Below are 26,746 nucleotides of genomic sequence, written 5' to 3'. Positions count from 1 at the left end.
TTATGTTAACTTTTATGTGGTTGTGTGACTTGTTGCTTTTCACCTAGTATGGCTGAATGGTAACTCAAATTTCACTGTACCTTAATTGGTACATGTGACAATAAACTGACCTTGAAACCTTGAAACCTTGAAGGGTAGTGCCAAGGTATCCCAGCACAGCAAGGCACACTTTTTTTTTAATTATAAAAAAATTATTCTATTATTAAAAATAATATTTACAATACTATAAAACAAAACAGATCCCACCACCATAATACAAGACAAACAAATATACTAAATGAACTACTATACAACTATGTTACAATCCTTGTCCAGGATGCATTCAACCCCTGCGATGCCCAGCGATCCCGGAAATCCCCCAGGGTACCCGTGGACAACGCGTAGTCCCTCTCTAACACCACCTGGGCCCTACGTAACCCCGGAAAAGAGGCAGGCAGCTGGCTCGGGCAGAGCCCTCTTCTGCCTGGCATCGTGGATGGCCAACTTGGCCAGGCCCAGGAGCAACCCAACCAGGGCCTGCCATTCTTTTTGAAACCACCCAGGCTGATCCAGGTAGATTTGGGCCCATATTACAGCAATGATTGCACCAATATATTATGGCTTGGATACTTGACATTATACATGCTCATGATTAAAGAGATCCACAGTATTGACCACAATGTTATTGAAAATTGATCACACATCATAAGACCACACTGATAATATTAATCTGTTCACATCATATTTTAATAGTGTGTAAATAATATTTGTCATAATAACCATATACTCTTCATCTGATGAAGGGTTTTTGACTTGAAGCATGAACTTTGTTTTTCTCTCTCCACAGGTGCTGCTTGACCTGCTGAGTGTTTCCAGCATTTTCTGTTTTTATTTCAGACTTCTAGCATCTGCAGTTCTTTATTGTTGTTTAATGTTGCATGCGTGAGTTTGTTTCAAAAACCAATGATCAAAATAGGAACACTATATTGGTCATATTCCAAGTTGTACTGGTCATCTTCACAACAAGACTAACTGCATTGAGACTTAAACAATTATTTTGAAATAATATCGTTTGTATTGTTATGCCACACTGGTCAATGTTGTTTATATTCTTACATAGTACTAAATCTATTGTACAATTAAAATGTTACCAGTGCTGACAAATATTAATGAATGCTGTTAATTATTTAATGTTTTGTTAATTGCATGGTAATACTATACTGATTGCTCCATTACATCTCACTGATTGAACTGATCATATTTTAACATCACACTGATCTTTTTGTAATACCGTGCACATTATATTTACATGATGCTGAATATAATTTACATTGTACTGTAACAGCAATGCCTTTATAAAGCAACATGAGCACATAAAAAATCTAATCAATTCACAGAACCAACTTTGCCACCAAGTCACACAGAGGTAAAGTAACTGGCTAAAGGAGTTTCATGTGAGAAAGAGAGAGGGTGAGAAAGAGAAGGGGGACCGAGAGAAGAGGAGGGAAGTGACGGTGAGAGAATGGGAGAGTCAGAAAGAAAAGGGATGAGAGATGGAGTGAGAAAGGGTGATGGACAGAGAAAATGGGAGTGAGAGGAAGAGAGATAATGCGAGGGAAGTAGAGAAAGGGGAAGGTGAGAGAAGGAGAGAGAGAGGGGGAGAGAGGGAGAAAGATAGGAAGAGAGTGAATTGACAGAGAGGGAAAGAGCAATGGGAAAAAGAATGGGGGGACACAAGAGAGGGAGGGAGATGGAGCAAGAGAGGAGAGGGAAAGACAGAGAGGGGTTGGGGGAGAATGGGGGTTGAAATCACAGAGCTTTAGAACCCTGCAGCTGATGAAACAGCCGCGAACTACGTAGCAATTAAAATTGCAAACACAAAGACACTATAATTGAAGTAGCACACATATCCCAAAGATTGTGCAGCTGGAAGCAATCACAGAGATTTAAAGAGACAAGACCATTTAATAATTTGAAAACAAAGGAGCAAATTAAAAATTTTGATTTCTCTGAACTGAGGTAAGATACTTATTGACACACTAATACATGAGATTGATCATAAACTTTATTGATTATATTGTAACGCAAACTGAACATATTGTAACAAAACATTCACTCTGTACCAATACACTCTGACTATTGTATTAATAGGTTAAATAAATCAAAATGTAACACAATACACAATAGAAACTTAGATGATGAGAGATTTTTCAAATTTAGTTATAAAGGAAAGGAAAGCATATGTAAGGTTTTAGCAACTGAAATTGGACAGGTCTTTTGAGGTGAGGAATATAAAGGAATCAAGTGAGTATTTAAACAATGAATCAGGGGAATTAAAAGGAGCCATGAGATTCCCCTGGCAAGAATGATTAAAGAGAATCCCAAGGCATTTTATACATACTTTAAAAACAATAATGAGGGAAAGGGCAGGAATGGGCTAATTAGAGATAATTTGGGGATTTGTATGTGTAGGAAGGAACTGCAGATATTGGTTTAAACCGAAGATAGACATAAAAAGCTGGAGTACTCAGCGGGACAGGCAGTATCTCTGGAGAGGAGGAATGGGTGATGTTTTGCATCGAGACCCTTCTTCAGACTGAAATGCACAGCTTTGTATGTGTCAGTTTGTGTCTCACTAACCTTTTTGAGGCATTGACAAAGGAAGTTGATAAATGTAGGGTGGTGGACGTTGTATACATGGATTTTAGTAAGGCTTTTATCAAGGCTGAGGGACCTTGAAGGCTGATCCAGAAGATTAAGATGTGCAGGATTCATGATGATTTGGTTGCACGGATTAAGAAATGGCTTATTCATAGAAGACAGAGAGTTGTGTGGAAGGTACAGTATATGCTTCTATCAGGTTTCCTTTCAGCCTCAGACAATCCAGAGAAAACAATCCAAGTTTGTCAAATTTTTCCATATAGCTAATACCACATAATCCAGGCAATATCTGGTGAGCCTCTTCTACATCCTCTCCAAAGCCTCCGCATCCTTATTGTAATGTGTTGACCAGAACTGCACACAATATTGCAAATGCAGCCTAAGTTCTATACAGCTGCAACATGACTTTCCGATTTCCATCGTAATGACTCACTAATGGTGGCAAGTATGCCATATCCCTTCTTTACCACTTTATCCATGTGTTGCCACTTTCAGGACATCTATGCTCTTAACGATCTTGCCTTTAACTGATGTGGCAATGGACATTCACCAGCTACTTCTTCAAGTCTCAGGCTGATTATTCACAAAACATTAATTTGTAATTTTATTGAGTTATAACTCATAAGTTAAGGTTTTTAGTAAGGCTATTTATTCTGCAATTTTGTCTTTAAATATTATTTCATTGTGAGATGAAATTAACAAATATTGAGAGCAGACCCCCAGCACCTATTTTCCAAACACTCCACCTCAAGGTAGAAGGGCTACATCCACAACTTTCTGTAATTTCTTGCAGTCCTTGGCAGAGTTGATCCCAAGCCAAACTGTGGTCCAACCCGTCAGCATGCTTTCTCTGGTGCATCTGAAGGTTTAACGCAGCTGAACAGCATCAGCCTGCTCCTAATGTCTCTATCTTTTTATGTACTCTCCCACTGAGTGATGCCGCCAGGTTTGGGACTTCCATTCCTCTATAAAGATCCCCAAATTATTAACAGTTGCAAGGAGTAAAGACAGATGATCTGGATTCGAGGAATCGGATTCTCGACATCTCGCTGGTCTCAGAGGTTCCCACACATGGATTAGGTCATCCAGCCTCCAGCGAACAAAGACCAATCCCATTGAACTTCCTCCCCACAACACCCTCTGTGGGTGGGTATGCTGTACGTGGCCCTGGTATGGCTACTCACTAAACTGTATCACGGGAGGCTCACAGGCCACAAATTTCTAGCGCTATCCCAGCTCTGCGTCTTCCAAACCAGCCTTCTGTAAGCACTCTATTCCATTCTTTCAGTTCTCTTAGAAGTTCATTAGAAGTTTAACAAGATTCGACATGTCACCAAATATTCCAACAAACCTATGCAGATGCACTGTAGAATTGGCCCTGATTGGTGGCATTAAGGACTGATATGGCAATTCCAATGCATACAAAGCTACAGAGAATGGTGAACCTAGCCCAGTCCATCAGGGACATAGCCCTGCCCTCCATAGAAAGCATCTACATGAGACATTGCCTCAAAAAGGCAGCATCTGTCAAGGATCCCCACCAGGCCCTGCCCTCTTCTCATTGCTACTGTTGGGAGGATGTTCATATGCCTGATGTCCCACACTACTACATTCAGCAACAGCTACTTTCTGATAACAATCAGGACTTTAATCAACCTGCAAAAGACCTAATCCAACCTCAACAGCACAAGGAAGTCCTCTAACACTACCATGGAATTGTTTTCTAATTGTGCCTTGCAGCCTTTTTCTTTTCACTGTATAAGTCATGTATATTTTATGTATTGATTTTGTGTGTTTGTCTGGGTCTATGTGCTTGCAATGCTGCTGCAAGCAAGATTTTCATTGTACCTTTACCACAGCGTCCCTACGAACATGGCAATAAACTCGATTTAATAAACCTCATCTCCACTGTACTTGCTCAGTGACAAAACGTTTCACACAGGTGCTTGGGACGTTTTCCTTCTTCCTGAAGTGGACACCTATCACTGTGGGCAGACCACTTGAGCACACCTCATCTATGCTCATGTGCAAGAAGGAACTGCAGATGCTGGTTTAAACTGAAGATAAACGCTAAAAGCTGGAGTAACTCAGCGGGACAGGCAGCATCTCTGGAGAGAAGGAATGGGTGACATTTCGGGTAGACACTTTAATTCTCCTCCCCATTCCTACACAGACCTTTCTGTTCTCTGTACCCTCCATTGTCAGAGTGAGGCTAAACGCAAATTGGAGGAACAGCATCTCATATTTTGCATGGGCAGCTTACAGCCCAGTGGTATGAATATTGATTTCTCTCACTTCAGGTAGCCCCGCCATTCCGTCTCTCTCTATTCCTCCCCCACCCAGGTCACACGAGCTTCTCATTTTCCTGTTTCCTTTAACATTTTTTCTTTTTTGCATATTTTTCATTCATTGTTCTTTCTCTCCACATCACCGTCTATATCTCTTGTTTCCTTTCTGACTAATGTAGATTCCCTTCAGTTTGTTCCTCCCACTAGATCCTCGGTCCCCTAGTATTTCCGGGAGATTGTTTGTGTCTTCCTTAGTGAAGACAGAACCAAAGTACTCGTTTAACTGTTCCGCCATTTCCTTGTTTCCCATTATAAATTCACCTGTCTCTGACTGTAAGGGACCTTGCTAACATGGACAACGTGCAGACAGCACCGGATGTCAGGATTGATCCTGTGTCTCTGGCACTATGAGGCAACAGCTCTACCATTTGCAGTGTGAACCACGTCTCAGGAATAAAAATAAATGTTTTGTTACACAAAATCAGCCCCTAGCCCAAGGACAAGATTATTACGTCAGCACTCAGGAAGCGCAGTTTGACCCTGAACCTTACTTTGTCTGTCTCCTGTCCTCTATGCACCGTTTGTGCTTAGGTTGAGGTGTGGGACTTGGTGGGGGTGGGGGTGGGAAGTGGGGAATGGGTGTTCTCTCTTGTAGTAGCTGCTTTGTTTTCTCTGATCTATTGCTCTTTATGTTGTCCCCTTTGAGTGATCACAAGCGCAAGTGATTTGCCTTCCTCGACCCTTGTGTATCCTTCCTTAGAATGATAAAGCAGCTGCAAAGATGAGCATCACGCCCTTTGGTTGTGTTGCGTCACCATACCTGGTGTTTAGGTTGGAACTGAATGTCTGTGTGTCTTGCTTCACGTTGTTTCACTTGTCACAGATCTTGTGCTCAGTATCTGCGAGATCCCCTCACAGAATGTGTCAGTTATCGGCCTGGAACTTTATTTCATCCTAAAGACAGCTATCATCAAAAAGAAGAGCAATGCTTGGACGGTTCAGTCCTTCACTGGGTCACTTTGAAAACCAGTATTGGAAAAGCTGTTGCTTGATTCAATGTATTTGCCAATAACCCATCCAATTATCTCCCATTTATTGACAATGCTAGCCATTTTTCCCTCACTAAATACTCGCGAATTAAAGCAAATTTCTCTACAGCTCAAACAATAAATATCAGCTAATATTGTCCTCCTGGTCATTTTAAAATATTTTACCGTGTGATAGAATTTGCACTACCATGGGCATGTTTTCTAATTCTGTATTTTTGCACGGTATTTATGAATTAATATCATTTATTTATATGTTTTTATGTGTTGTCTGAGTCTACGTGCATGTAATGTAGCTGCAAGCAAGATTTTCATTGTACTGTACACCTCACCACACCATAAGACAATAAACTTGACTTGACCTGACTGCTTGTACGATGATGACAAATCTTTCTTCAGTGAGAGGTAAGGAACTTATTCTTATGGGCATCAGGATTACTGCAACATGTACTGCAAAAACTGACCAGGGCACAGGTGATTTTCTTGACCATAGACTCCAGCATTTTTCCCAACAACAGACGCAGGATGATATGGTGCAGTGATAATAAAGAAACATGTAGTATGACCAGTAAATGAAATAATAACATTGATCTTTTTAGAGGTGCCTGTACATCATCCCATCACAAAAAAAACAGCACTGGTGTGGGATTGGATGAGAAACACCCAGGTTTTCTCACTAAAATTAGTTGTAACATTTTGTCTGAAATTTCACCTTCACCGAAGACTCACATAGGTACAATGAGATGGAGACCACATATATTGATATGCAAGGTATTGCAACTGTGTGGCACTGGCCAAATGAACGTGAGTGTCTCTGTTTGTCTAATAATGTTCACACGTTTGTATAATTTGGTCTGAAGCGGTCTTTGTTTTAAATCACATTGCAATATTGTGATAAATGCTAAACTGATCTTCCAGAGGGTCAGCTACCAAAGGCACTTGTAATGATTAGTGGGTTGAAATTCATGTAATTGAAAGAGAAACTGGAGTTTTCTGAAACTCTATTTTCATGGCAGTCAGACATGCCTTTCCAAGCCTCAACCTTGAGATATCCAAAAATTTCAGAAAAATAAGCCTGTCAATCAAGCAGGACTAACCCGAATTAACCTTATCTCATTTCCATGTGTGAGAAAGTTAGGAAACTCTAAATCCAAAAATTGGAATTACAGTTTTTGGGGGACATACATAAACCGAAATCTTTTGTAATTGCTAAAAGCAAATTATTTGAATTTATTTAAAGATAATACAACAGCTCACAATACAGTATTTGCATGTACTCTGATACGTTTACATCTCTAATCAAATGCCAACCATAATTTTAAGCCATTTCTCTATCGTTGCAGCAAGCTTTCATGCGTAAGGTACAGTAGAAGTTTTCTATTGAATCAAGAAGTATTCTTAATCCAATTTATTCTTCCTCTATTCTTCTGATGTCTAAATGTCTTTTTGTGTTTGTTAGTTGACCTGGTTTCATTTTGCCTTCTGGATCGGCAATCGGAGAGATGACGGGCCGTTCCCCCATACCTCGTATTTCCAGCTCAATGTCCTCGAAGGATGAGCTGCTTGCCACTGACTCGCTCCTATCGCTGTCCTCCATCTCCGCCTTGGTTGGAGCAGAGGTGGCAGGCAGTGTCAGAGAGGTTTCCCTGCTCTCTCTGGGGGCCTCGTAAGTCACCGAGCTGCTGTCGCTGAATGAATCTGCACTTGTGGTAAAAGAAAGAGCAAAGCTTGAGCAAGATAAATATAAAAAATACATCAACATCATCAACATGCAGCTTAAGAAATTAAGAGGTAATGAACTCCATTCAACTCCTGGTGTCTGGGAAACTGCCACACATCAGATCTAACAGTGGCATACCAGGTGGCACCACTGCCTCACGGCACCAGCATCCTGGGTTCAATCCTGACCTCGGGTGCTGGAGGTTTTATTTGCATGTTTCCTCTGTGACCATGCAGATTTTCACCCATTACACTCCGATTTCCTCCCACGTCTCAAAGACCTGCAGGTTGATGGGTTAATTGCACACGGTGAATTGCCCCCAGTTGTGTAGGGTGTTGATGGGAATGTGATGCATCGACGACTGTATTGGAGCTGTCCTCTGCACCCGTGCAGAACTTGTTTATTTTGTTAACTTTGCCACAAACGTTCACCTGTCCTCAAATTCACTTGACTATCTTTGACACCTCTCTCCCCTTTCTTGATCTCTCTGTCTCCATCACAGGGTACAGACTATCAACTGATGTCTGCTACATCTCACTAACTCCCACATATATCTGGATAAACCTCCTCTCACCCTGCCTCTTGCAAAGATACTATCCCCTAATCTCAATGTTTTCATCTCTGCCACATTTGCTCCCAAGATGAGGCTTTCGATTCTAGGACATCTGAAATGTCCTCTTTCTTTAGTAAACATAGTTTCCCCCCTTTTGTCGAAGATGGATCCCTCACCTGGGTCTCCTCTTTGTCCTGTAGTCTGCTCTCTCTCCCCTGTCCCCAAGACAGAACAAGGATAGAGTTCCCATGTCCTTACCTTTTACCCCACTAACCTTGGAATCCAACACATTAGCCAACATTTCCGCCACCTTTAATGTGTTCCTGCCACCAGTCACATCTTTCCATCTGCACCTCTTTCTGCCCGCTCCCTCTGCAAATTTGTGTACTTTTCATAAAGTACATTGGGCCATTTTTGCAATGGCAGGTATTGATATTGAATGACAGAGATTGGTAATTGGTAATTATACTAAATGCTAAGTATTAGTATTATACGGCAGGTTATTCATACTGAAGGGCAGATGCTGATGTTAAAGGTTAGGTATTGATGATAAATTGTAGTTATTCCTATTATAGAGCAGGTGCTGCTGTTAAAGGGCAGGTGTTGGAGTTGATGTCTCTTGCCACAGGTGGAGAGGTGCCTCTCAGGGACAGCAGGGAGCTGCCTGCAGCCTTGCTGTGATGCTCAGCTTCGCTCCTCCTTGGACACCAAACCCACCAACTCCTGTTTTGGAGTTTCCTGCAGGACTCTCTCATCAGGAATTTGGCTCACGTGGTATGACAGCAGAAATCGGTTGAAAAAGGTCACGATTCACAATCAGTGAGCAACCTAAAGTGACCCGGTGCCTAGCTTTATATGGAACAACATTCTCTGCAGTTTTTAATTAAGACTCGGTGTAGTCAGCGCCCACTGTAAATATTGAGGGGTATGTGACCTCTGTCTGTGTTAGTCTGATCCTGCCGGTGGTCATGGGGCTTGGGATTGTTACCTAAACTCTTGTGTTCCCCATTCCCCGCTGATGCCATGTCCAAACCTCTATGGTTTTCATGCTGTCGACCAACACCTTGTGGGTCAGGGTTTGAATGTATCTGTCTGGGAAAGACTGGTAACCAGAGTCACGATTGAATGTTCTTAAATGAGAGATAACCCTGGTAACGATTCCTAAAGCTATATTTCTGGGGCTTCAGATTGGTATTACCACCATCTGCCGCACCAGAAGTGCTGGTGGCCCAGCTTCTGGGTGCAGTCTTCAACTTGCCGAATGTACCATAATGGAAAGGGACTCCACTTCCACCAGCTGTTGTGTGATCCTGTTGTAAGTCACATTCTGCAGCTGTCGCTGCTGTCCATATATGAGAAACAGGTAAGAGTGGCTACTGGGTAACAAGGGTTGTCCTTTAGCCACACAGTTGCTGGTGCAAAACTGAGAGACACGAGGGCAACATAAAGGCAATGAATGTGATCTGATAGAGCAGGCGACAACAGTAATTCTGCGCAGTTTTGTAGCCTGCTCTCTATTACACAACCTTACTAACTGGCTGTGCAAGAGGAATGGAAGGAAGATAAAAGAGGTGAAGGAGATGATGAGTGGACAATGGGGACATCCTCTTGCTGGCCAGGCTTGTCTGTGACTGACTCACGTAACTTCACAATCCTACCTTGCCCTTCCCCAACAGTACATATTGTACTACTTGCTTTGGCTTACCACCACGGCACGTACTTGGTCACTAGCTAAAATAAAAGCCAACACGCGCCAAGTTTACAATCCAAAGCATTGTAGGTACAATAGACACTTTAATGACCCACTCTCGTACACTTCAGCGGTCTTCCTTGTGAATTTGCTTCTCTCAGAACAGTCAGAATGAAAGGTCATGTGCCTGAAAGTCTCTCTCTCCCCAAAGTCACTGGCTGACCTGCTGAGTGTTTCCAGCATTTTCTCTTTTAATCTCAGATTTCCAGCATCTGCAGCAATTTATTTTTTGACCATCGACAGGTCCGCCCCAGCTCACGAATGTCTGACTTGTATACAGCCCATCCTTTTGAGTGGGTGTATGGGAGAGCTGCGGGGTGGATTTGTTGGCTGCTGCAGGCATCTCCTGCTGGGTGGAAACTCAGCTCGCAGCTGCATTTCAGACTTTCAAACAGTTCACAGGAACTGAGGCCTGCCATGACATGGGGAGGACTTGTAACTCAGTTTCCACTGAGAGACAATGAGCAGAATGGACAAGCACTGGTTGTATCACACTGGGTACATGAGGTACTCAAGGGAGGTGAATGAGGTGCACATATTAATGCTGTGGCGTGAGGCCTGAAAATACACACGTTTGTGGTTTGGTAAATGGTGGCTGAACAGCAAGCCAATAGTATTTGGTTCATTGGCTACTGCAGTATTACTGTTCAGCAGCACTGAGGCCTGAGACACCAGACGTTGCTGGAGACACCCTGTGTCCTCTCATGAATGGTGCCATTATGGAGCCAGCAATGGAAACAACATCAGATGCAAGAGTTGAAGGAGAAAAGGCTAGTGGTCAAAGATTCCGGAGGCATTCATGCACCACTCAAAAATAACTGACTTCTTTAGTAGTAATTAAAGCTACAGTAAGTAGCTGATCAGACATAATGTGTCTTACACTGGTGTACATGTTATATGGTGTATCGTGAGGTCTGGACTGATCGAATACACTGAAGACATGGGTTGACCTTGTTCTGGTGATATTACAGTGAGCATATGAAGGCTTTGAGGTGGGGAGATGTGAGATGTGCACTGTATTACACTTGGAACTTGACGGGGATATTAATCAGTGATATAAACTTTCCTTTTGGACTGGACATCAAATATAAACAGGAATTCTCTTATTTCTCATCAAATGAGCATATCCTTCTCAAAGGATGCTTCTTCTTTGTCATTTCTAAGTCCTGGAACTGTATATTTACCATCAAGGGGGAGATAAAATAGTTTACCTGAAAGTAATCCTAAGCAAAATGGCTTTGGTTAGGTACACAGATTTTCAAAAACAAAAATATATGGGACACATACATCATGAGTCAAAGATAAGTAAACGTGTGGGATCTGAGAATGGATATCTGTGAGATACGAAACTGCCTTTTGCCTTATTGCAGTGAATTTGCTGTTTTGATATTCTGCTTTTAATTTCCCTACCTCTCCAATTTAAAACGGTTTGTATTACAAATGTAATTGTGCTGTGGTTTTGTATCTCCAATGACTATTCAGGTCAAAAGACTCATCCTCTTCTTCCCTTCCTTGGCGAAGTTATGAATCCCACTATTAGAGCAGTCAATCCTCTGTGCCAGGGATGTAATTACTGCCTGTGTTTCTAGTTAGACTGCACAGAAATTAAATAGAATGCTCAGAGGATTTAATTGGTATTGCGAAGAGGGGGCAATCAATACCACTAGATAAAGCAAGAGCATAAGCACATTAATAATGATTAATTATATGTAATAACTGCAGCAGTTAGCATATTGGATGCAGTTTTGAAAGGTCTTACATCAGTAGAAGTATGAAATTTCTGTCACATTCTCATTGTGGGTAAAGTTTACTTGAAGAGAGGGTGTATTTATTGTCTTCAGGATTTTTATCTCACTCATTTATTTTTGAGCCTATGCGTTCATGCCTGGCCTCATTTGAGTGTCCTGATCTCAGCAATTAAGTGATACTAGACCAAGTGGACCCGTTGGGCCCAAACCTCTCCTGCATTGGTGCAGCACCCTCTCCTTCCCCCCTGCCCCCATCCCCCCTCCCTCCTCTCCACTCCCCCTTCCTCCCCCTCCTCCTCCCCTCCCCTCCCCTCCCCCCTCCCACTCCATTCCCCTCAACCCCCCTTATCCTCCATCCTCCCCCTCCCTCCCACCCCCCCTCCCCCCCTCCCCCCCTCCCACAATTATGGGGGAGTCCATTTTGCCCATGACGTTTCCTGCTGGTGGGTCTCAGTGAATGTGGATGTGATTCACATGCAGAAAGATGCAAAGGTCAATCAGGGTCTTGGGAGAGAATAGTGTCAGCGTCAGTGGGGGGGGGGGGGGGGGTGTCCAAGTCTCTAGGCCGCAGGACCTGAAGGCCTCTCTTCCTGTGTGCACTGTGTTCCGACATTGTTGGTTTATTGGCATTTATCTCTATACTCTACTTATTCTAACATTTTGTTTGAACAGAATTGCATTTGGATATGTTGGGCACATCATCTTTCCAATAGAGATATGTAAAACAGGCCCTTCGACACACCAAGGCTATGCGTAGCATAAGTTAGAGAAATTCACCATTAATCCCAATTTTTTAATTCTCCCCACATTCCCACCAACTCTCCCCTGGATTCTACCACACACCTACACATTAAGGTCAATTTACACATTAGGGTCAATCCTCCAACCAGTAAATCTTTGGGAAGCAGAAGAAACCAGAGCACCTAGAGGAAAGCACATGGTCACAGGGAGAACTTGAAAACTCCGCATGTACAATACAATACAATACAATATATCTTTATTGTCATTGTACCCAGGGGTACAACGAGATTGGGAATGCGCCTCCCATACGATGCAATAATTTAGGTAATTTAGACAGCAGCAACCCAACGAAACGAAACAGTTGTAACAGTTTTGGACAGGGTAAAGTGCAAGTTGATCTATGCGTTATGGCCATCCGGCTCAGCAGGACCGGTTCATAGCAGCTATGGCCCTGGGGATGAAGCTGTTCCTGAGTCTGGAGGTGCGGGCATAGAAGGCCTTGTATCGTCTGCCCGATGGAAGGAGTTCGAACAAACTGTTGCAGGGGTGTGAAGAGTCTTTGTGGATGCTGGTGGCTTTTCTGAGGCATCGTGTGTTGTAGATGCCCTCCAAGTCTGGTAGCTGTGTTCCGATGGCCCTCTGAGCTCTATGGACTACCCGCTGTAGAGCTTTCCTTTCTGCCTCCGTGCAGCTGAGGTACCACACAGGGATGCCATGCGTTAGGATGCTCTCTATGGTGCAGCGGTAGAAGGTCGTCAGCAGCTGTTGGGGTAGACCAGACTTTTTCAGTGTTCTTAAGTAGAACAGTCTTTGTTGTGCCTTCTTGACCAGCGCAGCAGTGTTATTGGACCATGTTAGGTCCTCCGAAATGTGAGTGCCCAGAAACTTGAAGCTGGACACTCTCTCCACACTGTCCCCGTTGATAGAGATCGGGGCATATTCCCCGTTATGTGACCTACGGAAGTTGATGATCAGCTCCTTGGTCTTGGTGGTATTTAGGGACAGGTTGTTATCCGAGCACCAGTCCGCCAGGTTCTGCACCTCCGCTCTATAGTTTGTTTCATCCCCGTTGGTGATCAGCCCGAACAGGGTTGAACTGGGGCCCTCTGGCACTGTGAGGTAGTAACTCTACTCACTGCAAAAATATGCCGCCCATTATGTTGCAAATTGCTTAACAGCTCTTTATTACTGAATACTGCTGTACTGCTGTAAAGTTAAATATATTGAAGCCAATTTGCACTCAGCAATATCCCAATTTTATTGAGTATTTGCAGCTTTTTCTGTTTTTATTTCAGCCTAGCAGCATCAGTAGTTTATTTCTTTTCAGTTACCAGGATTGGATTACGTGATCATTTTTTTCAACTGGGGACTTGAAGCACCATTTTCTGACTCAGAAGTGAGATTGCTACCGCTGAGGCTCAGCTGTCATCCAGCTGGTAGTCATACTGCCTGATTCATCAGACTGTCTGTAATTGGGAGTGCGGTGTATTAGTAACATCGCATAGAATTGTACATCGCAGGAACAGGCCTGTCAGCCCATAATATCTATGCTGAACATCATGCCAAGTTAAACTCATTTCCTTTATTTGTGATCCATATCATTCCATTCCTTGCATATCCAAGTGTCTATCTAAAATCCTCTTAAACGGCACTATCGTATTTGCTTCCACCACCATCTCTGGCAGCACATTCTAGGCACCCACCACCCTTTGTGTAAAAAACCTGCCCCACACATCTGCTTTGAACTTTCCCCCTCTGATCCTAAGCTATGCCCTTTAGTCTTTGACATTCTGCCTTGAGAAAAAGATTCCCACTGTCCACCCTATCTTCCCTTCATAAATTCTGCATACTTCTATCAGGGCTCCCTTCAACCACCAACATTTCAGAGAAAATAATCCGTCTGTCCAATCTCTCCGGACTGCTAATACCCTTTAATCCAGGCAGCATTCTGGTAAAAAAATATTGGCACAAAATGCTGGAGTAACTGAGTAGGTTGCCTGAGTTATTCATCTGCCTGACACGCTGAGTTACTCCAGCACCTATGTCATTTTTTGTAAACCAGCATCTGCAGTTCCTTGTTTTAGCATCCTGGTAAACCTTTCCTGCAGCCTCCAAATCCTCCACATTCTTACTGCAATAGGCTATCCAGAACTGCACACAATTACTAAATGTAGCCTAGCCAAAGTCTTATAAAGTTGCAACATGCTTCCTGTTCTTAAACTCAATGCGTGGGCTGATAAAATCAAGCATACCATACACCTTCTTTACCATTTTACCTACTGATGTTTTCACTTTCTGGGAGCTATGGACTTGGACCCCAAATTCTACTGTACATGTGAGAGGGACAAGTTTGGAATGCTCAGCATCCCTAAAGAGGATGGGGTAATGTAATCTGGTGGCTTGCCAGCATGTCATTACTGTTCAATGATGACTACCAGAAAGTAAGATGAGGACATGGTAATCTTCCTCTCAATGAAACGGCTTCTGATGTTTACTGATCAGGGCCACACAAAGCGAGTCAGATAACTAGAAGGTTGTCATAGCCGGGGATTGAACTGATATCACTGGGACCACTGTAGTTATATTTTATACATTGCCTCTGTGTACAGTTCTCTGCAGGTACTAGTGCCTGCATATGTATCTTGCCATTGCTCATGCTCATTATTTCTACCAAAGGCTTTGAAAGAATCGGTACTAAAGGAAGTGGAAGTGGAAATCGGTAATGAGCCCTCGGCTGACTGAACACCATGGGCACTCTGCAGGGTTTAGGACTCCAGTATACGTTCCTTCATGCTGATAAACTTCCTCTCATTAAAGCTGCATGGATCGCAGAGAGAATCTTTTGAGCCCTCAGTCATGCCCTCTCCGACAGCTCTTCAGATTGTCGCATTACAGAAAGACCAGCGGGTAGATCGCAGTCACAATTGTGCAGGACATTAAGAAACAATCCCTGACAAACATGTAGGGCTTTCTTCAAAATGTCATGCAGTATTTGTTGCCTAAAATATTCAGTGCCACTGATTGAACTTGCTCTTGATAAGAGTTACAATTTCTCTGAACTTAATTAATAGTTGTTCTATCTTTCAAAGTCTTTCTATCATTTTGTTAGAGGAAGCAAGAAAGAAATCACTTTGAATGCATTGTATTCCCAGCAATAATTAAACCAGTTGATATCCCTCTCCCTCCCTAATCATCTGTGCCATGCACTTCCCTTCCTTCTTCCCCACTACTTTGCCCTCTTCTGGTTCCCTCTACCTTTCTTTCTGTCCATCCCCCTCTCTTCTCCCTCATCCATCCTCCCTCTATCATTCTGACTCGCCCTCCCTCTTCCCTTATGCTCTCCCTCTCTCTCTCTCTCTCTCTCTCTCTAGTGTGTTTATTAATTTTACCTGGAACGCAGCCTAGAATTCGAGAGCACTTGCTCACAGTGTGAGTCTGGATTGTGAGCATTTGTGTGGAGGTTGTGCCTACTCACATTGGCCACTGATGGCAGTAATCGTGTGACGCATACTTGACACTGCTGATGCACACTGGTCCTCTGATATGGGACCATGTCATCTCATGCACTCGGCCATGACCAGTAAATCAAACCTTAATGGAAGGTAACAGTACTGATTGAGTGGACTTAAAAGGAAAGATATTGGGGAGACATCTACAGCATAGTTGAGAAGCCCATAACAATGATAAACATAGCTCGTATTTCTCCGTATTTTGGAAGTAAGGTCATGGAGTGATACAGAATGGAAATAGGCCATCCGGCCCACCAAATGATTAACTAAGCTGACAGATCTATTTGATGAAATAACAGAGACAGTTAATCAAGAAAATGCAATGAATGTCAACTACATGGATTTTTAGAAGACATTTAATAAATTTACACATAAAAGGCTGGTGAGCAAAACTACAGCCCATGGAATTAAAGGGTCATTATCTGTATCCAGCAGAAACTGGCTTAAAGACAAAAGCAGAGAGAATTGCTTTTTGAAGATGGCATTTAGTAGAAATGTCCAGTGGTCAGCTCTAGGACTATTACCTTCCATTGCATGTTAACAATTCGGAATGGGTGTGCATTCCAATATGAGTAGAAGGCACAAAGCTTGTAAAAGTGGTGGTGGCGAAGAGGATGGTAATACATTTCAAGATGTCAGAGATGGGCAGGGTATTTGGGTAGGCAGGTGGCTGACAACATTGAATCTGGAGAATGGTGAAATGATAAACACTGGGGAAAAACGTCAACAGAGACAATAAAATCCAAGTGGATTAATTCTGAATGATGCTCCAGAATTGTCGCCCCAACATTTTCTGGAACCACCCCCTCCTCCTCCTCCCACACTCCCCTGGATATGATTCCTTCTCAGTTTACAAATACCCGACTTATTTAGTTTAATTTCGTTTAGAGATACAGCGTGGAAACCGGCCCTTTGGTCCGCCCAGTCTACGCCGACCAGTGATCCCCTCACACTAACACTATCCTCCACACACTAGGGCCAATTTACAATTTTCTACCAAGTCAATTAACCTACAAACCTGCACATCTTTGGATTGTGGGAGGAAACCGCAGCACCCACGCGGGTCACGGGGAGAACGTACAAACTATGTACAGACAGCAGCCGTAGTCAGAATCAAACCCGGGTTAGTGGCGCTGTAAGGCAGCAACTCTACTGCTGCGCCACCAATCTACACATATGCATGAGCAATTGGTAGACCAGGGGATGGATTTGTCAGTTGTTGCAGGGCTACAGGCAATTCTTCTTGACACTAGTTGGAATTTTATCATACATATCGAACCCAGGAAGAATACATCCTGGTTAACATGTTGATCCCAGGGATGATTAGGTTAATGTATGATGAGCATTTGATGGTGATGTACGAGAGGGGACCTCACTCTAAATTTACCGAATAATGAAATGCCTGGATAGATTGGAGGTGGAGAGGATTTCCACTAGTGGGAGAGTCTAGGACCGGAGGGCACAGCCTCAGAAGAAAGGGATGTTTACCTTTAGAAGGGAGATGAGGAGGGATGTGTAACAGGGATAAGGTGTAAAATGCTATTCATAATAATGCTGTAACTTAGATTTCAGTTTAGCAGAGCAAGAGTTAAAATAAGTCACAGCATTTCTTAGATGCCCATATGGTGCATCATTTATGCAGTGGGATAAATGTCACGCTCCTCACAAACATATGTAGTGCTAAATGTATGGAATTAGGATGTTGTACAGTGATATCGCTGGCACAAATTAAGCAAAGAAAATCATGATGGGTTAGAGAACTAACCTTTGACTACTCTGAGACAAGAGCTCTTGTTTCAGATGGTGTAAAAGTAAAATTGGTTCAGTAATCTCAATGCAGGGTTTGCAGAGAGCGTAACTATATAACATAAATCTTTCTAGTGTTTAAATTAGTCGCACAGGATGGTTAGTGTGAGAATTGCAATTAATATGCCCCTGCAGTTAGGCGCTTGGGGTATTAGGGAGTATTTAACCCGTGGATATTTGATCTAGTGAGGTATGGCATTTATGCTGTGTGCAAAAGCAAATGTCATTTTGGCTGTGCTGTCTCTGTGAAAGAGCTAGCCAACCAGTTCCTGGTCCACTGCTCTTTTCCCATTGTCCTGAAAGCATATCCTTTACCAGCATAAAATACATCACACTTTGGAATTGATCCAAAACAACGTTGGAGAGAACGCTCCCTCCTGTGTTATGCAACTAAATTATAGTAATTTAATCTGATCATTACGCACACTGCTGACTTTATCTTTACTATACTGCTTTGGCAAAAAAACAATGTGCTTTTTATAAACTACTTAACTTTACGTTTTTGGAAAGGAGATGCTTTTGAGGAATTGACCTGATTTTTAACATAGTTTTTATAGCCTGGTTTTGTATCTAAATAAGGTTCAGCACATGAAGATCGCTGGATTGCAGAGAGCAGGAAATGGTGGTTTATATGCGTTCATTTATGAACACAATACATGGTATGGCACTGAGGCATGGATTCAGCAATGAAAATAACTTGCATTAGATGTGGTCTTTGACAAAGCAAATATGCCTCGGCTCCCAAACTAATTAAACAAAATTTAATCAAATAGCTTGAATGTGAGCCAGAATAAAACCAATTCTGAAAGAAGGCAGAGGCAGAGCATGAAGTTCACGTGGTCCAAAGAGATAAGGGTTCATTACAAATGTACTAGGGTGCATTGCACTACATTTGGAGCACGAAACAAACTGCAGGAGGAACTCAGCAGCTCTGTGGAGAGAAATGGACAATGGATTGAGTCCAGATTTAAAGTCTTGACCCAAAATGTCGACATTCCATTTCCCTCTACAGATGCTGCCTAGCTTGCTGTGTTCCTCCAACAGTTTCTCTTTGCGACAGATTCCAGCAGAGACACTGTCTCTTGTGTCTCCGATGCACTGTCTTTAGAATTCGCAGGTCGCAATAACTGCGGTTCGAGTGATGGTAGGAAAAGTGATCAACAACGTTGATTTCTTATTGCAATCAGAAATGATTGCTCAATAAGTTTGGTTACTTTGAGAAGAAGTAGAATGGACTGTGTTTTATTGACAGTCTCCTTTTGAAGGAATCATTTGCTGAGCAAGCACTTCAGAATTTCTAAACATTTTCCTTTGTTAAACATGAACTACTATCTTGGTCAAGAAGGCAAGGGTCATTATGATGCCATCATTCTTCACCAATATCGGAATGGATTGCATGTACAATGATGAGGTGACATTCAACTGACTGAGATAAATTAATATCCGTGGATACACACAAGCAGATGGATAAACAAAGAAACAAATGAAGGCAGCCAATAAAATACTGAAATATAAACTGAACATATGTTGTGACTTTATTAAGTTTACCAGCATATTGTACAATTAAATAGTAAACCTTGCAATAAAAGCTTCTTTGAAACATCAAAAGCTTCAATAATAAAATAGCATCAATTGAATGTTTCTGTGTGAGATATGATTGCTGCTCTCTGAAAGAACTAAGGGGAGAGAGAGTCATTGTAATAGTACAGCACCACATCGATAAGTTATTTAACCTTTTATTCATAACTAATGGTGTTTACCTAATTGTTTAAAATAGCTGCTAATGTAATGTCCTGGGTGAAGAACACCTACGTATAAGGAAGGATCTTACTCCTGCCATCAGTTTGTTAAGATTAAGTACTTCCAGAACGGGGGAACTGGCAAATAACTGCCATGTATGCTTGGGAGTTTTGTGCATCAATGCAGTGACACATTTGGCAGGGCCGCTGCCTCACGATGCCAGAGATCTAGACTCAATCCTGACCTCAGGGCCCCCAGCAGTCATTCCAAATGGAGACAGAGATTTACACGCACCTCCTCTAACCTCATCTACTGCACCCATTGTTCCCTATAGAGTCACAGAGTCATGCAGCATGGAAACAGGCCTTTTGGCCCAGTTGTCCATGCTGACCAAGGTGTCTCATCTACACCAGTCCGACCTGCCTGCATTTGGCCTATATCCCTCTGAACCATTCCTATCCATGTATCTGTCCAAATGTCTCTTATGCCTGCATTAAGGAGGCATTTAAACACACCTGAGCAATTACAAACACCTGTGAAGCCATGTGTCCCAAACATTATGGTGCCCTGAAATGGGGGGACTGTGTATAAACACAGCTGTAATTTCTACATGGTGAAACCAAAATGTATGAAAATGGCCTTTATTAAAATCTGACAATGTGCACTTTAACCACATGTGATTTTTTTCTATCACAAATCTCAAATTGTGGAGTACAGACGCAAATAAATAAAACAAACATTATGGAGGGCATTGTAGCTGTCTGCCAAAGTAAGGCTCAAACTTGCTTCTTACTGCTTTAACACAGTTCATTGGTTCAATAGCACTTTATTGCCACGGGTACCTAGCTACAGTGAAATTCTTCTTTTGCATACAAATTAATGAATATCTTATTGTACATAAGCAAAATCATACCCAAGTACAAGAGTGTAAGTGTACTAGATTACACTGAAGTCGTACAGAGGAGTCGCCATGTTTCCAGTGCCATCGTGTATTCTTTAAGTTCAAAATAACAACACTGGCAGATTTACAGATAGGTCAGGCCCTATTTGTGAAGTAGACATGACTTGGTCCATGCAAATAAGCATACTGCATTACTGTAGCATGGAGAAGGGCAGTGCAGGATACTCAGGCAGCTGCATATATCAGTATTGCCTTCCTGGTAACAACCCTCAGTGACATGAGGTGAGGTGGGCTCTGACGCGTGTGAACACGAGGAAAGCTGGAGGCCCAGATGGTATATCTGGGCGAGTACTAAAGTCTTGTGCTACTCAGCTTGCTCCAGTGCTCACCACAATATTCAACCTCTCCTTGGCAAAGTCCGTGGTCCCTGCATGCTTCAAAAGATCCATCATTGTACCGGTGCCAAAGAATGCCTCTCCAGCGTGTTTAAATGACTACCGACCGGTGGCCCTCACCTCGGTTGTCATGAAATGCTTTGAGAGGCTAGTCAAGAAGCACATCTGCGCCCTCCTTCCTCGCAACATGGACCCACTACAGTTCGCATACCGTCCGAACAGGTCCACGGATGATGCGGTCTCCCAGGTTCTACACACCGCTCTCTCTCATCTGGACAGCCAGGGGGGCTATGTGAGGATGCTGTTCATTGACTTTAGTTCAGCATTCAACACAATAGTCCCCAGCAGACTGGTTGAGAAGCTGCTGGAACTGGGGCTTAGCACCCCTCTGTGTGCCTGGGTCCTGGACTTTCTCACTGCCAGGCCCCAAGTAGTCAGGATGGGGGAACACACATCTAGCTCCCTCACCCTGAACATAGGATCCCCCCAGGGCTGCGTCCTTAGCCCCCTACTGTACTCCCTGTACACACATGACTGTAGGGCCAGGTTCAGCTCAAACTCCATCATCAAGTTTGCTGATGACACTGTGGTGGTGGGCCGGATCTCCAACAACGATGAGAAGGCCTACCGGGAGGAGGTGGCTGATCTGGCACTCTGGTGTCAGGACAATAGCCTCCTCTTGAATGTCACTAAAACAAAGGAGCTGATTGTGGACTTCAGAAGGGCTAAACATCCAAGGACGTACACGCCACTGGAGATAAATGGGTCTATTGTGGATAGGGTGAGCAGTTTCAAATACTTGGGAGTCCGCATCACAGAGGATCTGACATGGACAACGCACATTGCCGCACTGGTGGGTAAGGCTAAGCAGCGCCTTTACCACCTTAGACAACTGAGGAAATTCAGAGTGTCGCTGAGGATCCTTCATTGCTTCTACTCTGGGGCTGTAGAGAGCATCCTGTCCGGCAACATTACAGTCTGGTTTGGGAACAGCTCTGCCCAGGACAGGATGGCCCTGCAGAGAGTAGTGCGTTCGGCAGAACGCACCATGGGAACTACACTCGTCCCCCTGCAGGACCTATACATCAGGAGGTGTAGATCCAGAGCAAGCAAGATCATGAGGGACCCCTGCCACCCCAGTAACGGACTGTTCCAGATGCTACGATCAGGCAAACGCCTCCGCTGTCACGCTGTGAAAACGGAGAGGATGAGACGGAGCTTCTTCCCACAGGCCATCAGGACTGTCAACTTTTATAACCCCAGAGACTAAAATTTTGTCGACACTTTTTGTGCTATGTTTAGTAACTTATTAACTTTATTTATATGCTGTAATCTGTAATTCTTTTTGTGCACAACCCGCAGGCATTGCCACTTTCATTTCACTGCACATCGAGTATGTGTATGTGACAAATAAATTTGACTTGACTTGACTTGATAGTATGCGCAGAACTTCCAAAGGACTTGCTTGAGGAGTTGCGTGTAAAGGTGGGCTTCACCATAAGGTGAAGCGTGTGTGTTCCAATAATTCAAAATTCTTCTTCTGTGGCTAGGTGTTTTGCTTGGTAATTTGTTCCAGGTGGTGTTGCTGTAAATATTCTCGAAGAAGTATAAAGCATTGGTGAAACACTAGGTGAAGGTAACTGAGAGCCAGTCCACTGCTCATTCCTCTCTCGTCTGTAAGATCTGCACTCTATGCACTCATGGGGTTTATATCCAGCACTGCACTGATGGGTAGATGCACAAGCAGCCTCGGGATACACTCATGTAAGTATCCTCCAAACCCCTGGTGGATAGTCTTTTGTCAATAGCAAAAGCAGGACAGCTTGTTGCCTTGACATTCATTGCAACATGTCAGTGTGAGTGAGCACCATCTCCTTGTCATTTCAAACACCCTTTCTCCAGCAGTTGTCACAGACCATCAGATTTTACTGAGATACACTGACATACTGTCCTCTTTGTGGCAACATTTCGACTCAATGGTTTTGTTTCTTAATGTTTAAATGCATGATTTTTCTGAACTACAAAGACAGCAAGCAAAGTACACATGTCAGGCACTGCATGATACTTACTGGAAGTGCTTGGGAAAGCAAAACTATACTCTCAGATCTAAAACATGTACTGCAAATTTATTTATTGACTTCCAAATGCTATGAATTTTTAATGACATGGAGATAAATTATACATCTATTGCATAACGGTGATCCCATGTGAACTGTAACTTTGTCGGAGGAAGGTCCACTGTTGTTGAGGGAAATGTGTGGGGAAAACCATAAAATCAAACAAAATAGTGTTTACATCACGCTCATTGTGTAAAGTAATCTAGTGCTAATGTAGCTGGACTAACAACCACAGGTCTGGAATACTGATCTGGAGATGAAAGGTTAAATATCACCACGACAGCGGAGGATTTAAATGTACTTAAATATCAGGGGGGGGGGGCAGTAATGGTGATCATAATAGTCTAGATTATTAAAAAACATCTGGCTCACCCCGATACTGAATGAAGGAAATGTAAAGAAGATCAGTGCAGCACCAGGTGGTGTAGCTGACAAGTGAGGCACCACCAGCACAGGACTAGCAAATCATGCTAATCATCAGAAGCAACATGTCTCTGCCAGCCAGGCAAGTAACTGCATCAACATCCACAAGCTCATGGTAACTGAAGATCAAACAATCTTCCATCTGAAGAGGTGACCATTTTGCTCACCACTGATGTTGCCCGATTGATGAGTGTTCCATCATTTAATCTCTCTTTATAAGTGCACCCCTCCATTCCAGGCAACATCCTGGTGAATAACTTCTGCACAAAATTGCAGAGAATTGCGAATGAGCACACTCCATCACGCGAACAGGCCTCTTCTGCAATGAATCCATCCTCAGACAACATAATCAAGGACCCAAGTCATTCCTTCCTCTCCCCTATGGGGCAGAAGATGTCAAAACATGCAGCACCAGATTCAGAAACAGCTTCTTCCCCGCTGTTATTAGATTAATAAATAAACCTCTTGTAAGCCAAAGGTATAGTCCCAATCTTCTTACCTATCTTATTGCAGCTCTTGCACTTTTTAAAATCCGCACTTTCTCTGTAGATGTAATACTATAATGCTGAAACACTATTTTCTGCACTCTAGTAATTTTCTTTTTCAACTACCTGTTGTCCTTGCATATGGCTCGATTGTATTCCTGGATAGTATGATTTGCCTGAATAGCAAGCAAACAATGTTTTTCACTGCATCTCAGTATAGGTGATGATAATAAACAAACACCAATAATTATATATTACAATAATCATTATAAGCCCACAGATGCTCAGAGCTATCCAGAACTGTATATCCTCCCAGTTCCTCCATCTTCAATGTATCTATGCTGATGACTCTTTACACACTCTTTACGGTGATGAAACAAACTACAGAGCGGAGGTGCAGAATCTGGCGGACTGGTGCTCTGGTAACAACCTGTCCCTAAATACCACCAAGACCAAGGAGCTGATCATCAACTTCCGTAGGTCACACAACGGGGAATACGCCCCGATCTTTATCAACAGGGACAGTGTGGAGAGAGTATCCAGCTTCAAGTTTCTGGGCACTCACATTTCGGAGGACCTAACATGGTCCAATAACACTGCTGCGCTGGTCACGAAGGCACAGCAACGACTGTTCTACCTAAGAACACTGAAAAAGTCTGGTTAACCCCAACAGCTGCTGACGACATTCTATCGCTGCACCATACAGAGCATCCTAACACATGGCATCCCTGTGTGGTATCTCAGCTGCACGGAGGCAGAGAGGAAAGCTCTTCAGCGGGTAGTCCATAGAGCTCAGAGGACTATCGGTACACAGCTACCAGCCTTGGAGGGCATCTACAACACACGATGCCTCAGAAAAGCCACCAGCATCCACAAAGACTCTTCACACCCCTGCAATAGTCTGTTCGAACTTCTACCATCAGGCAGACGATACAAGGCCTTCTACGCCCGCACCTCCAGACTCAGGAACAGCTTCATCCCCAGAGCCGTAGCTGCTATGAACCGGTCCTGCTGAGTCGGATGGTCACATTGCACAGTGAACCGGCACAGATCTACTTGCACTTTATTCTGGTTTAAAACTGTTCTAATTTGTTTCATTGGGTTGTTTAAATGAATACTGACTAGCTAATTAATTTATTGCATCGTATGGGAGGCGCATTCCCAATCTCGTTGTAGCCCTGTACAATGACAATAAAGATATATTGTATTGTATTGTATTGTGTCGCTGAAAGATCTTACTTTCTCCTTGTCCATGGATTCTCCTCCTCCATGGTTGTCAGACAACTCATCTCATACCTTGTACCTCTGACAGTGGAAAAAGATGATAATGTCCTCTGAATTTATATCACTTTGTACTCCTCAACGTCAGCTATCCTTGTGATCTTGTCAACTTTGTTTAAAACCCTGCAGCATACTATTCCATGATTTAATAACCTGCTGCACTGGAGCTAATTAAAGTTCAATACTTGCAGCATCGAGTCTACGTCCTTCTCTATATATATAGACACATAGTCCTATTTAATCACAATTCATTTCAAATATTTAATGATATCTTCCACACATATTTTTTTCAGAATATTCAATCTTCTTCTCAAGCTTACATTTCTCCAGGGGTACAGACTTAGTTCTTGAAAGTTTTGTTGCAAATTATCCTTCCTGGTTGAACCATCTATTTTTCTCTCTGTCTCTACAATATTTTTTTAAATCATAAACTAACATTCAAACAAAATGAAATCTTTTAAAATAATTTTCTTCTTGTTTTTTTCAGAGTGCCGTCCATGCGATTAATTTTCAATTCTGAGAGAGTTTTGATTGTCTGGTGATCTGAATTTCTACTCAAGCTATTTTCCAGGCTTTTTTTTAGAGCCACAATGTTCACCAATGGATGTGTTGAAAAACTGGATAGACAATAGACAATAGACAATAGGTGCAGGAGTAGGCCATTCAGCCCTTCGAGCCAGCACCGCCATTCAATGCGATCATGGCTGATCACTCTCAATCAGTACCCCGTTCCTGCCTTCTCCCCATACCCCCTCACTCCGCTATCCTTAAGAGCTCTATCCAGCTCTCTCTTGAAAGCATCCAACGAACTGACCTCCACTGCCTTCTGAGGCAGAGAATTCCACACCTTCACCACTCTCTGACTGAAAAAGTTCTTCCTCATCTCCGTTCTAAATGGCCTACCCCTTATTCTTAAACTGTGGCCCCTTGTTCTGGACTCCCCCAACATTGGGAACATGTTTCCTGCCTCTAATGTGTCCAATCCCCTAATTATCTTATATGTTTCAATAAGATCCCCCCTCATCCTTCTAATCCTAGAGAAGCACTGAAGTCTTGTACAACCCAAGTATGAGAATTAGATTATCTTCTCCATTTGGGTACCTCATATTGTTTGTATTGTACAATAGCGTGTCAGTGACCTTTGTGCACTGTACCATTACAAGGACCATTGAGTTCAAATCCTACCACGGCAGCTCAGGAATTTAAATTCAAGTCATTAAATAAACCACAAAAACAGTTTTTTCAAAGCTTGTCTTAGAAACTGTATCCATGAGCCTACTGAGTTGTCATAAAAACTGGTCCTACTGTGAAGAAAATCTGCCATGTTTGCCAATCTGTGACAAAAATAAATGTTAAAATTACTTCTCATGTCTGATGATACCTCTCTCTGAATAAACGCAGAGCTTCTTTCCTGCACTTTTATTTTAATGCAAAATTGTGAACCTATTATAAATATATTTCTGCTGTCACTACATCTATTATTCAGATGAGTTATTTCTTCACTGATGCATTGAAGTACAGGTAATGACCGAGGTCAAGTGCCCAGTATCTTTTAAACAGACACCACTTGGTTGGAATCTAGTCTGAAAAAGGGTCAGCTGGC

The 26,746-nt window shown here is 42.8% G+C and overlaps 1 protein-coding gene across 1 annotated transcript in view; it reads right to left on the bottom strand.

The window, feature by feature from the left end:
• Positions 1–797: 797 nt before the first annotated feature.
• The window catches only part of tex264b (testis expressed 264, ER-phagy receptor b), a 236,554-nt gene continuing 210,605 nt past the window's right edge, over positions 798–26,746 (bottom strand). Inside the window, exon 4 of the mRNA XM_078414355.1 lies at positions 798–7,672. Coding sequence (XP_078270481.1) covers positions 7,383–7,672 — 290 coding nt within the window. The 3' untranslated portion in view covers positions 798–7,382. The remainder of the gene's footprint in view (positions 7,673–26,746) is intronic.

Source organism: Rhinoraja longicauda, chromosome 17 (assembly GCF_053455715.1).
Source record: "Rhinoraja longicauda isolate Sanriku21f chromosome 17, sRhiLon1.1, whole genome shotgun sequence".
NCBI classification, from domain to species: domain Eukaryota; kingdom Metazoa; phylum Chordata; class Chondrichthyes; order Rajiformes; family Arhynchobatidae; genus Rhinoraja; species Rhinoraja longicauda.
Note: the sequence above shows the minus strand (reverse complement) of the source record. Positions and strands in the feature narration are given on the sequence as shown.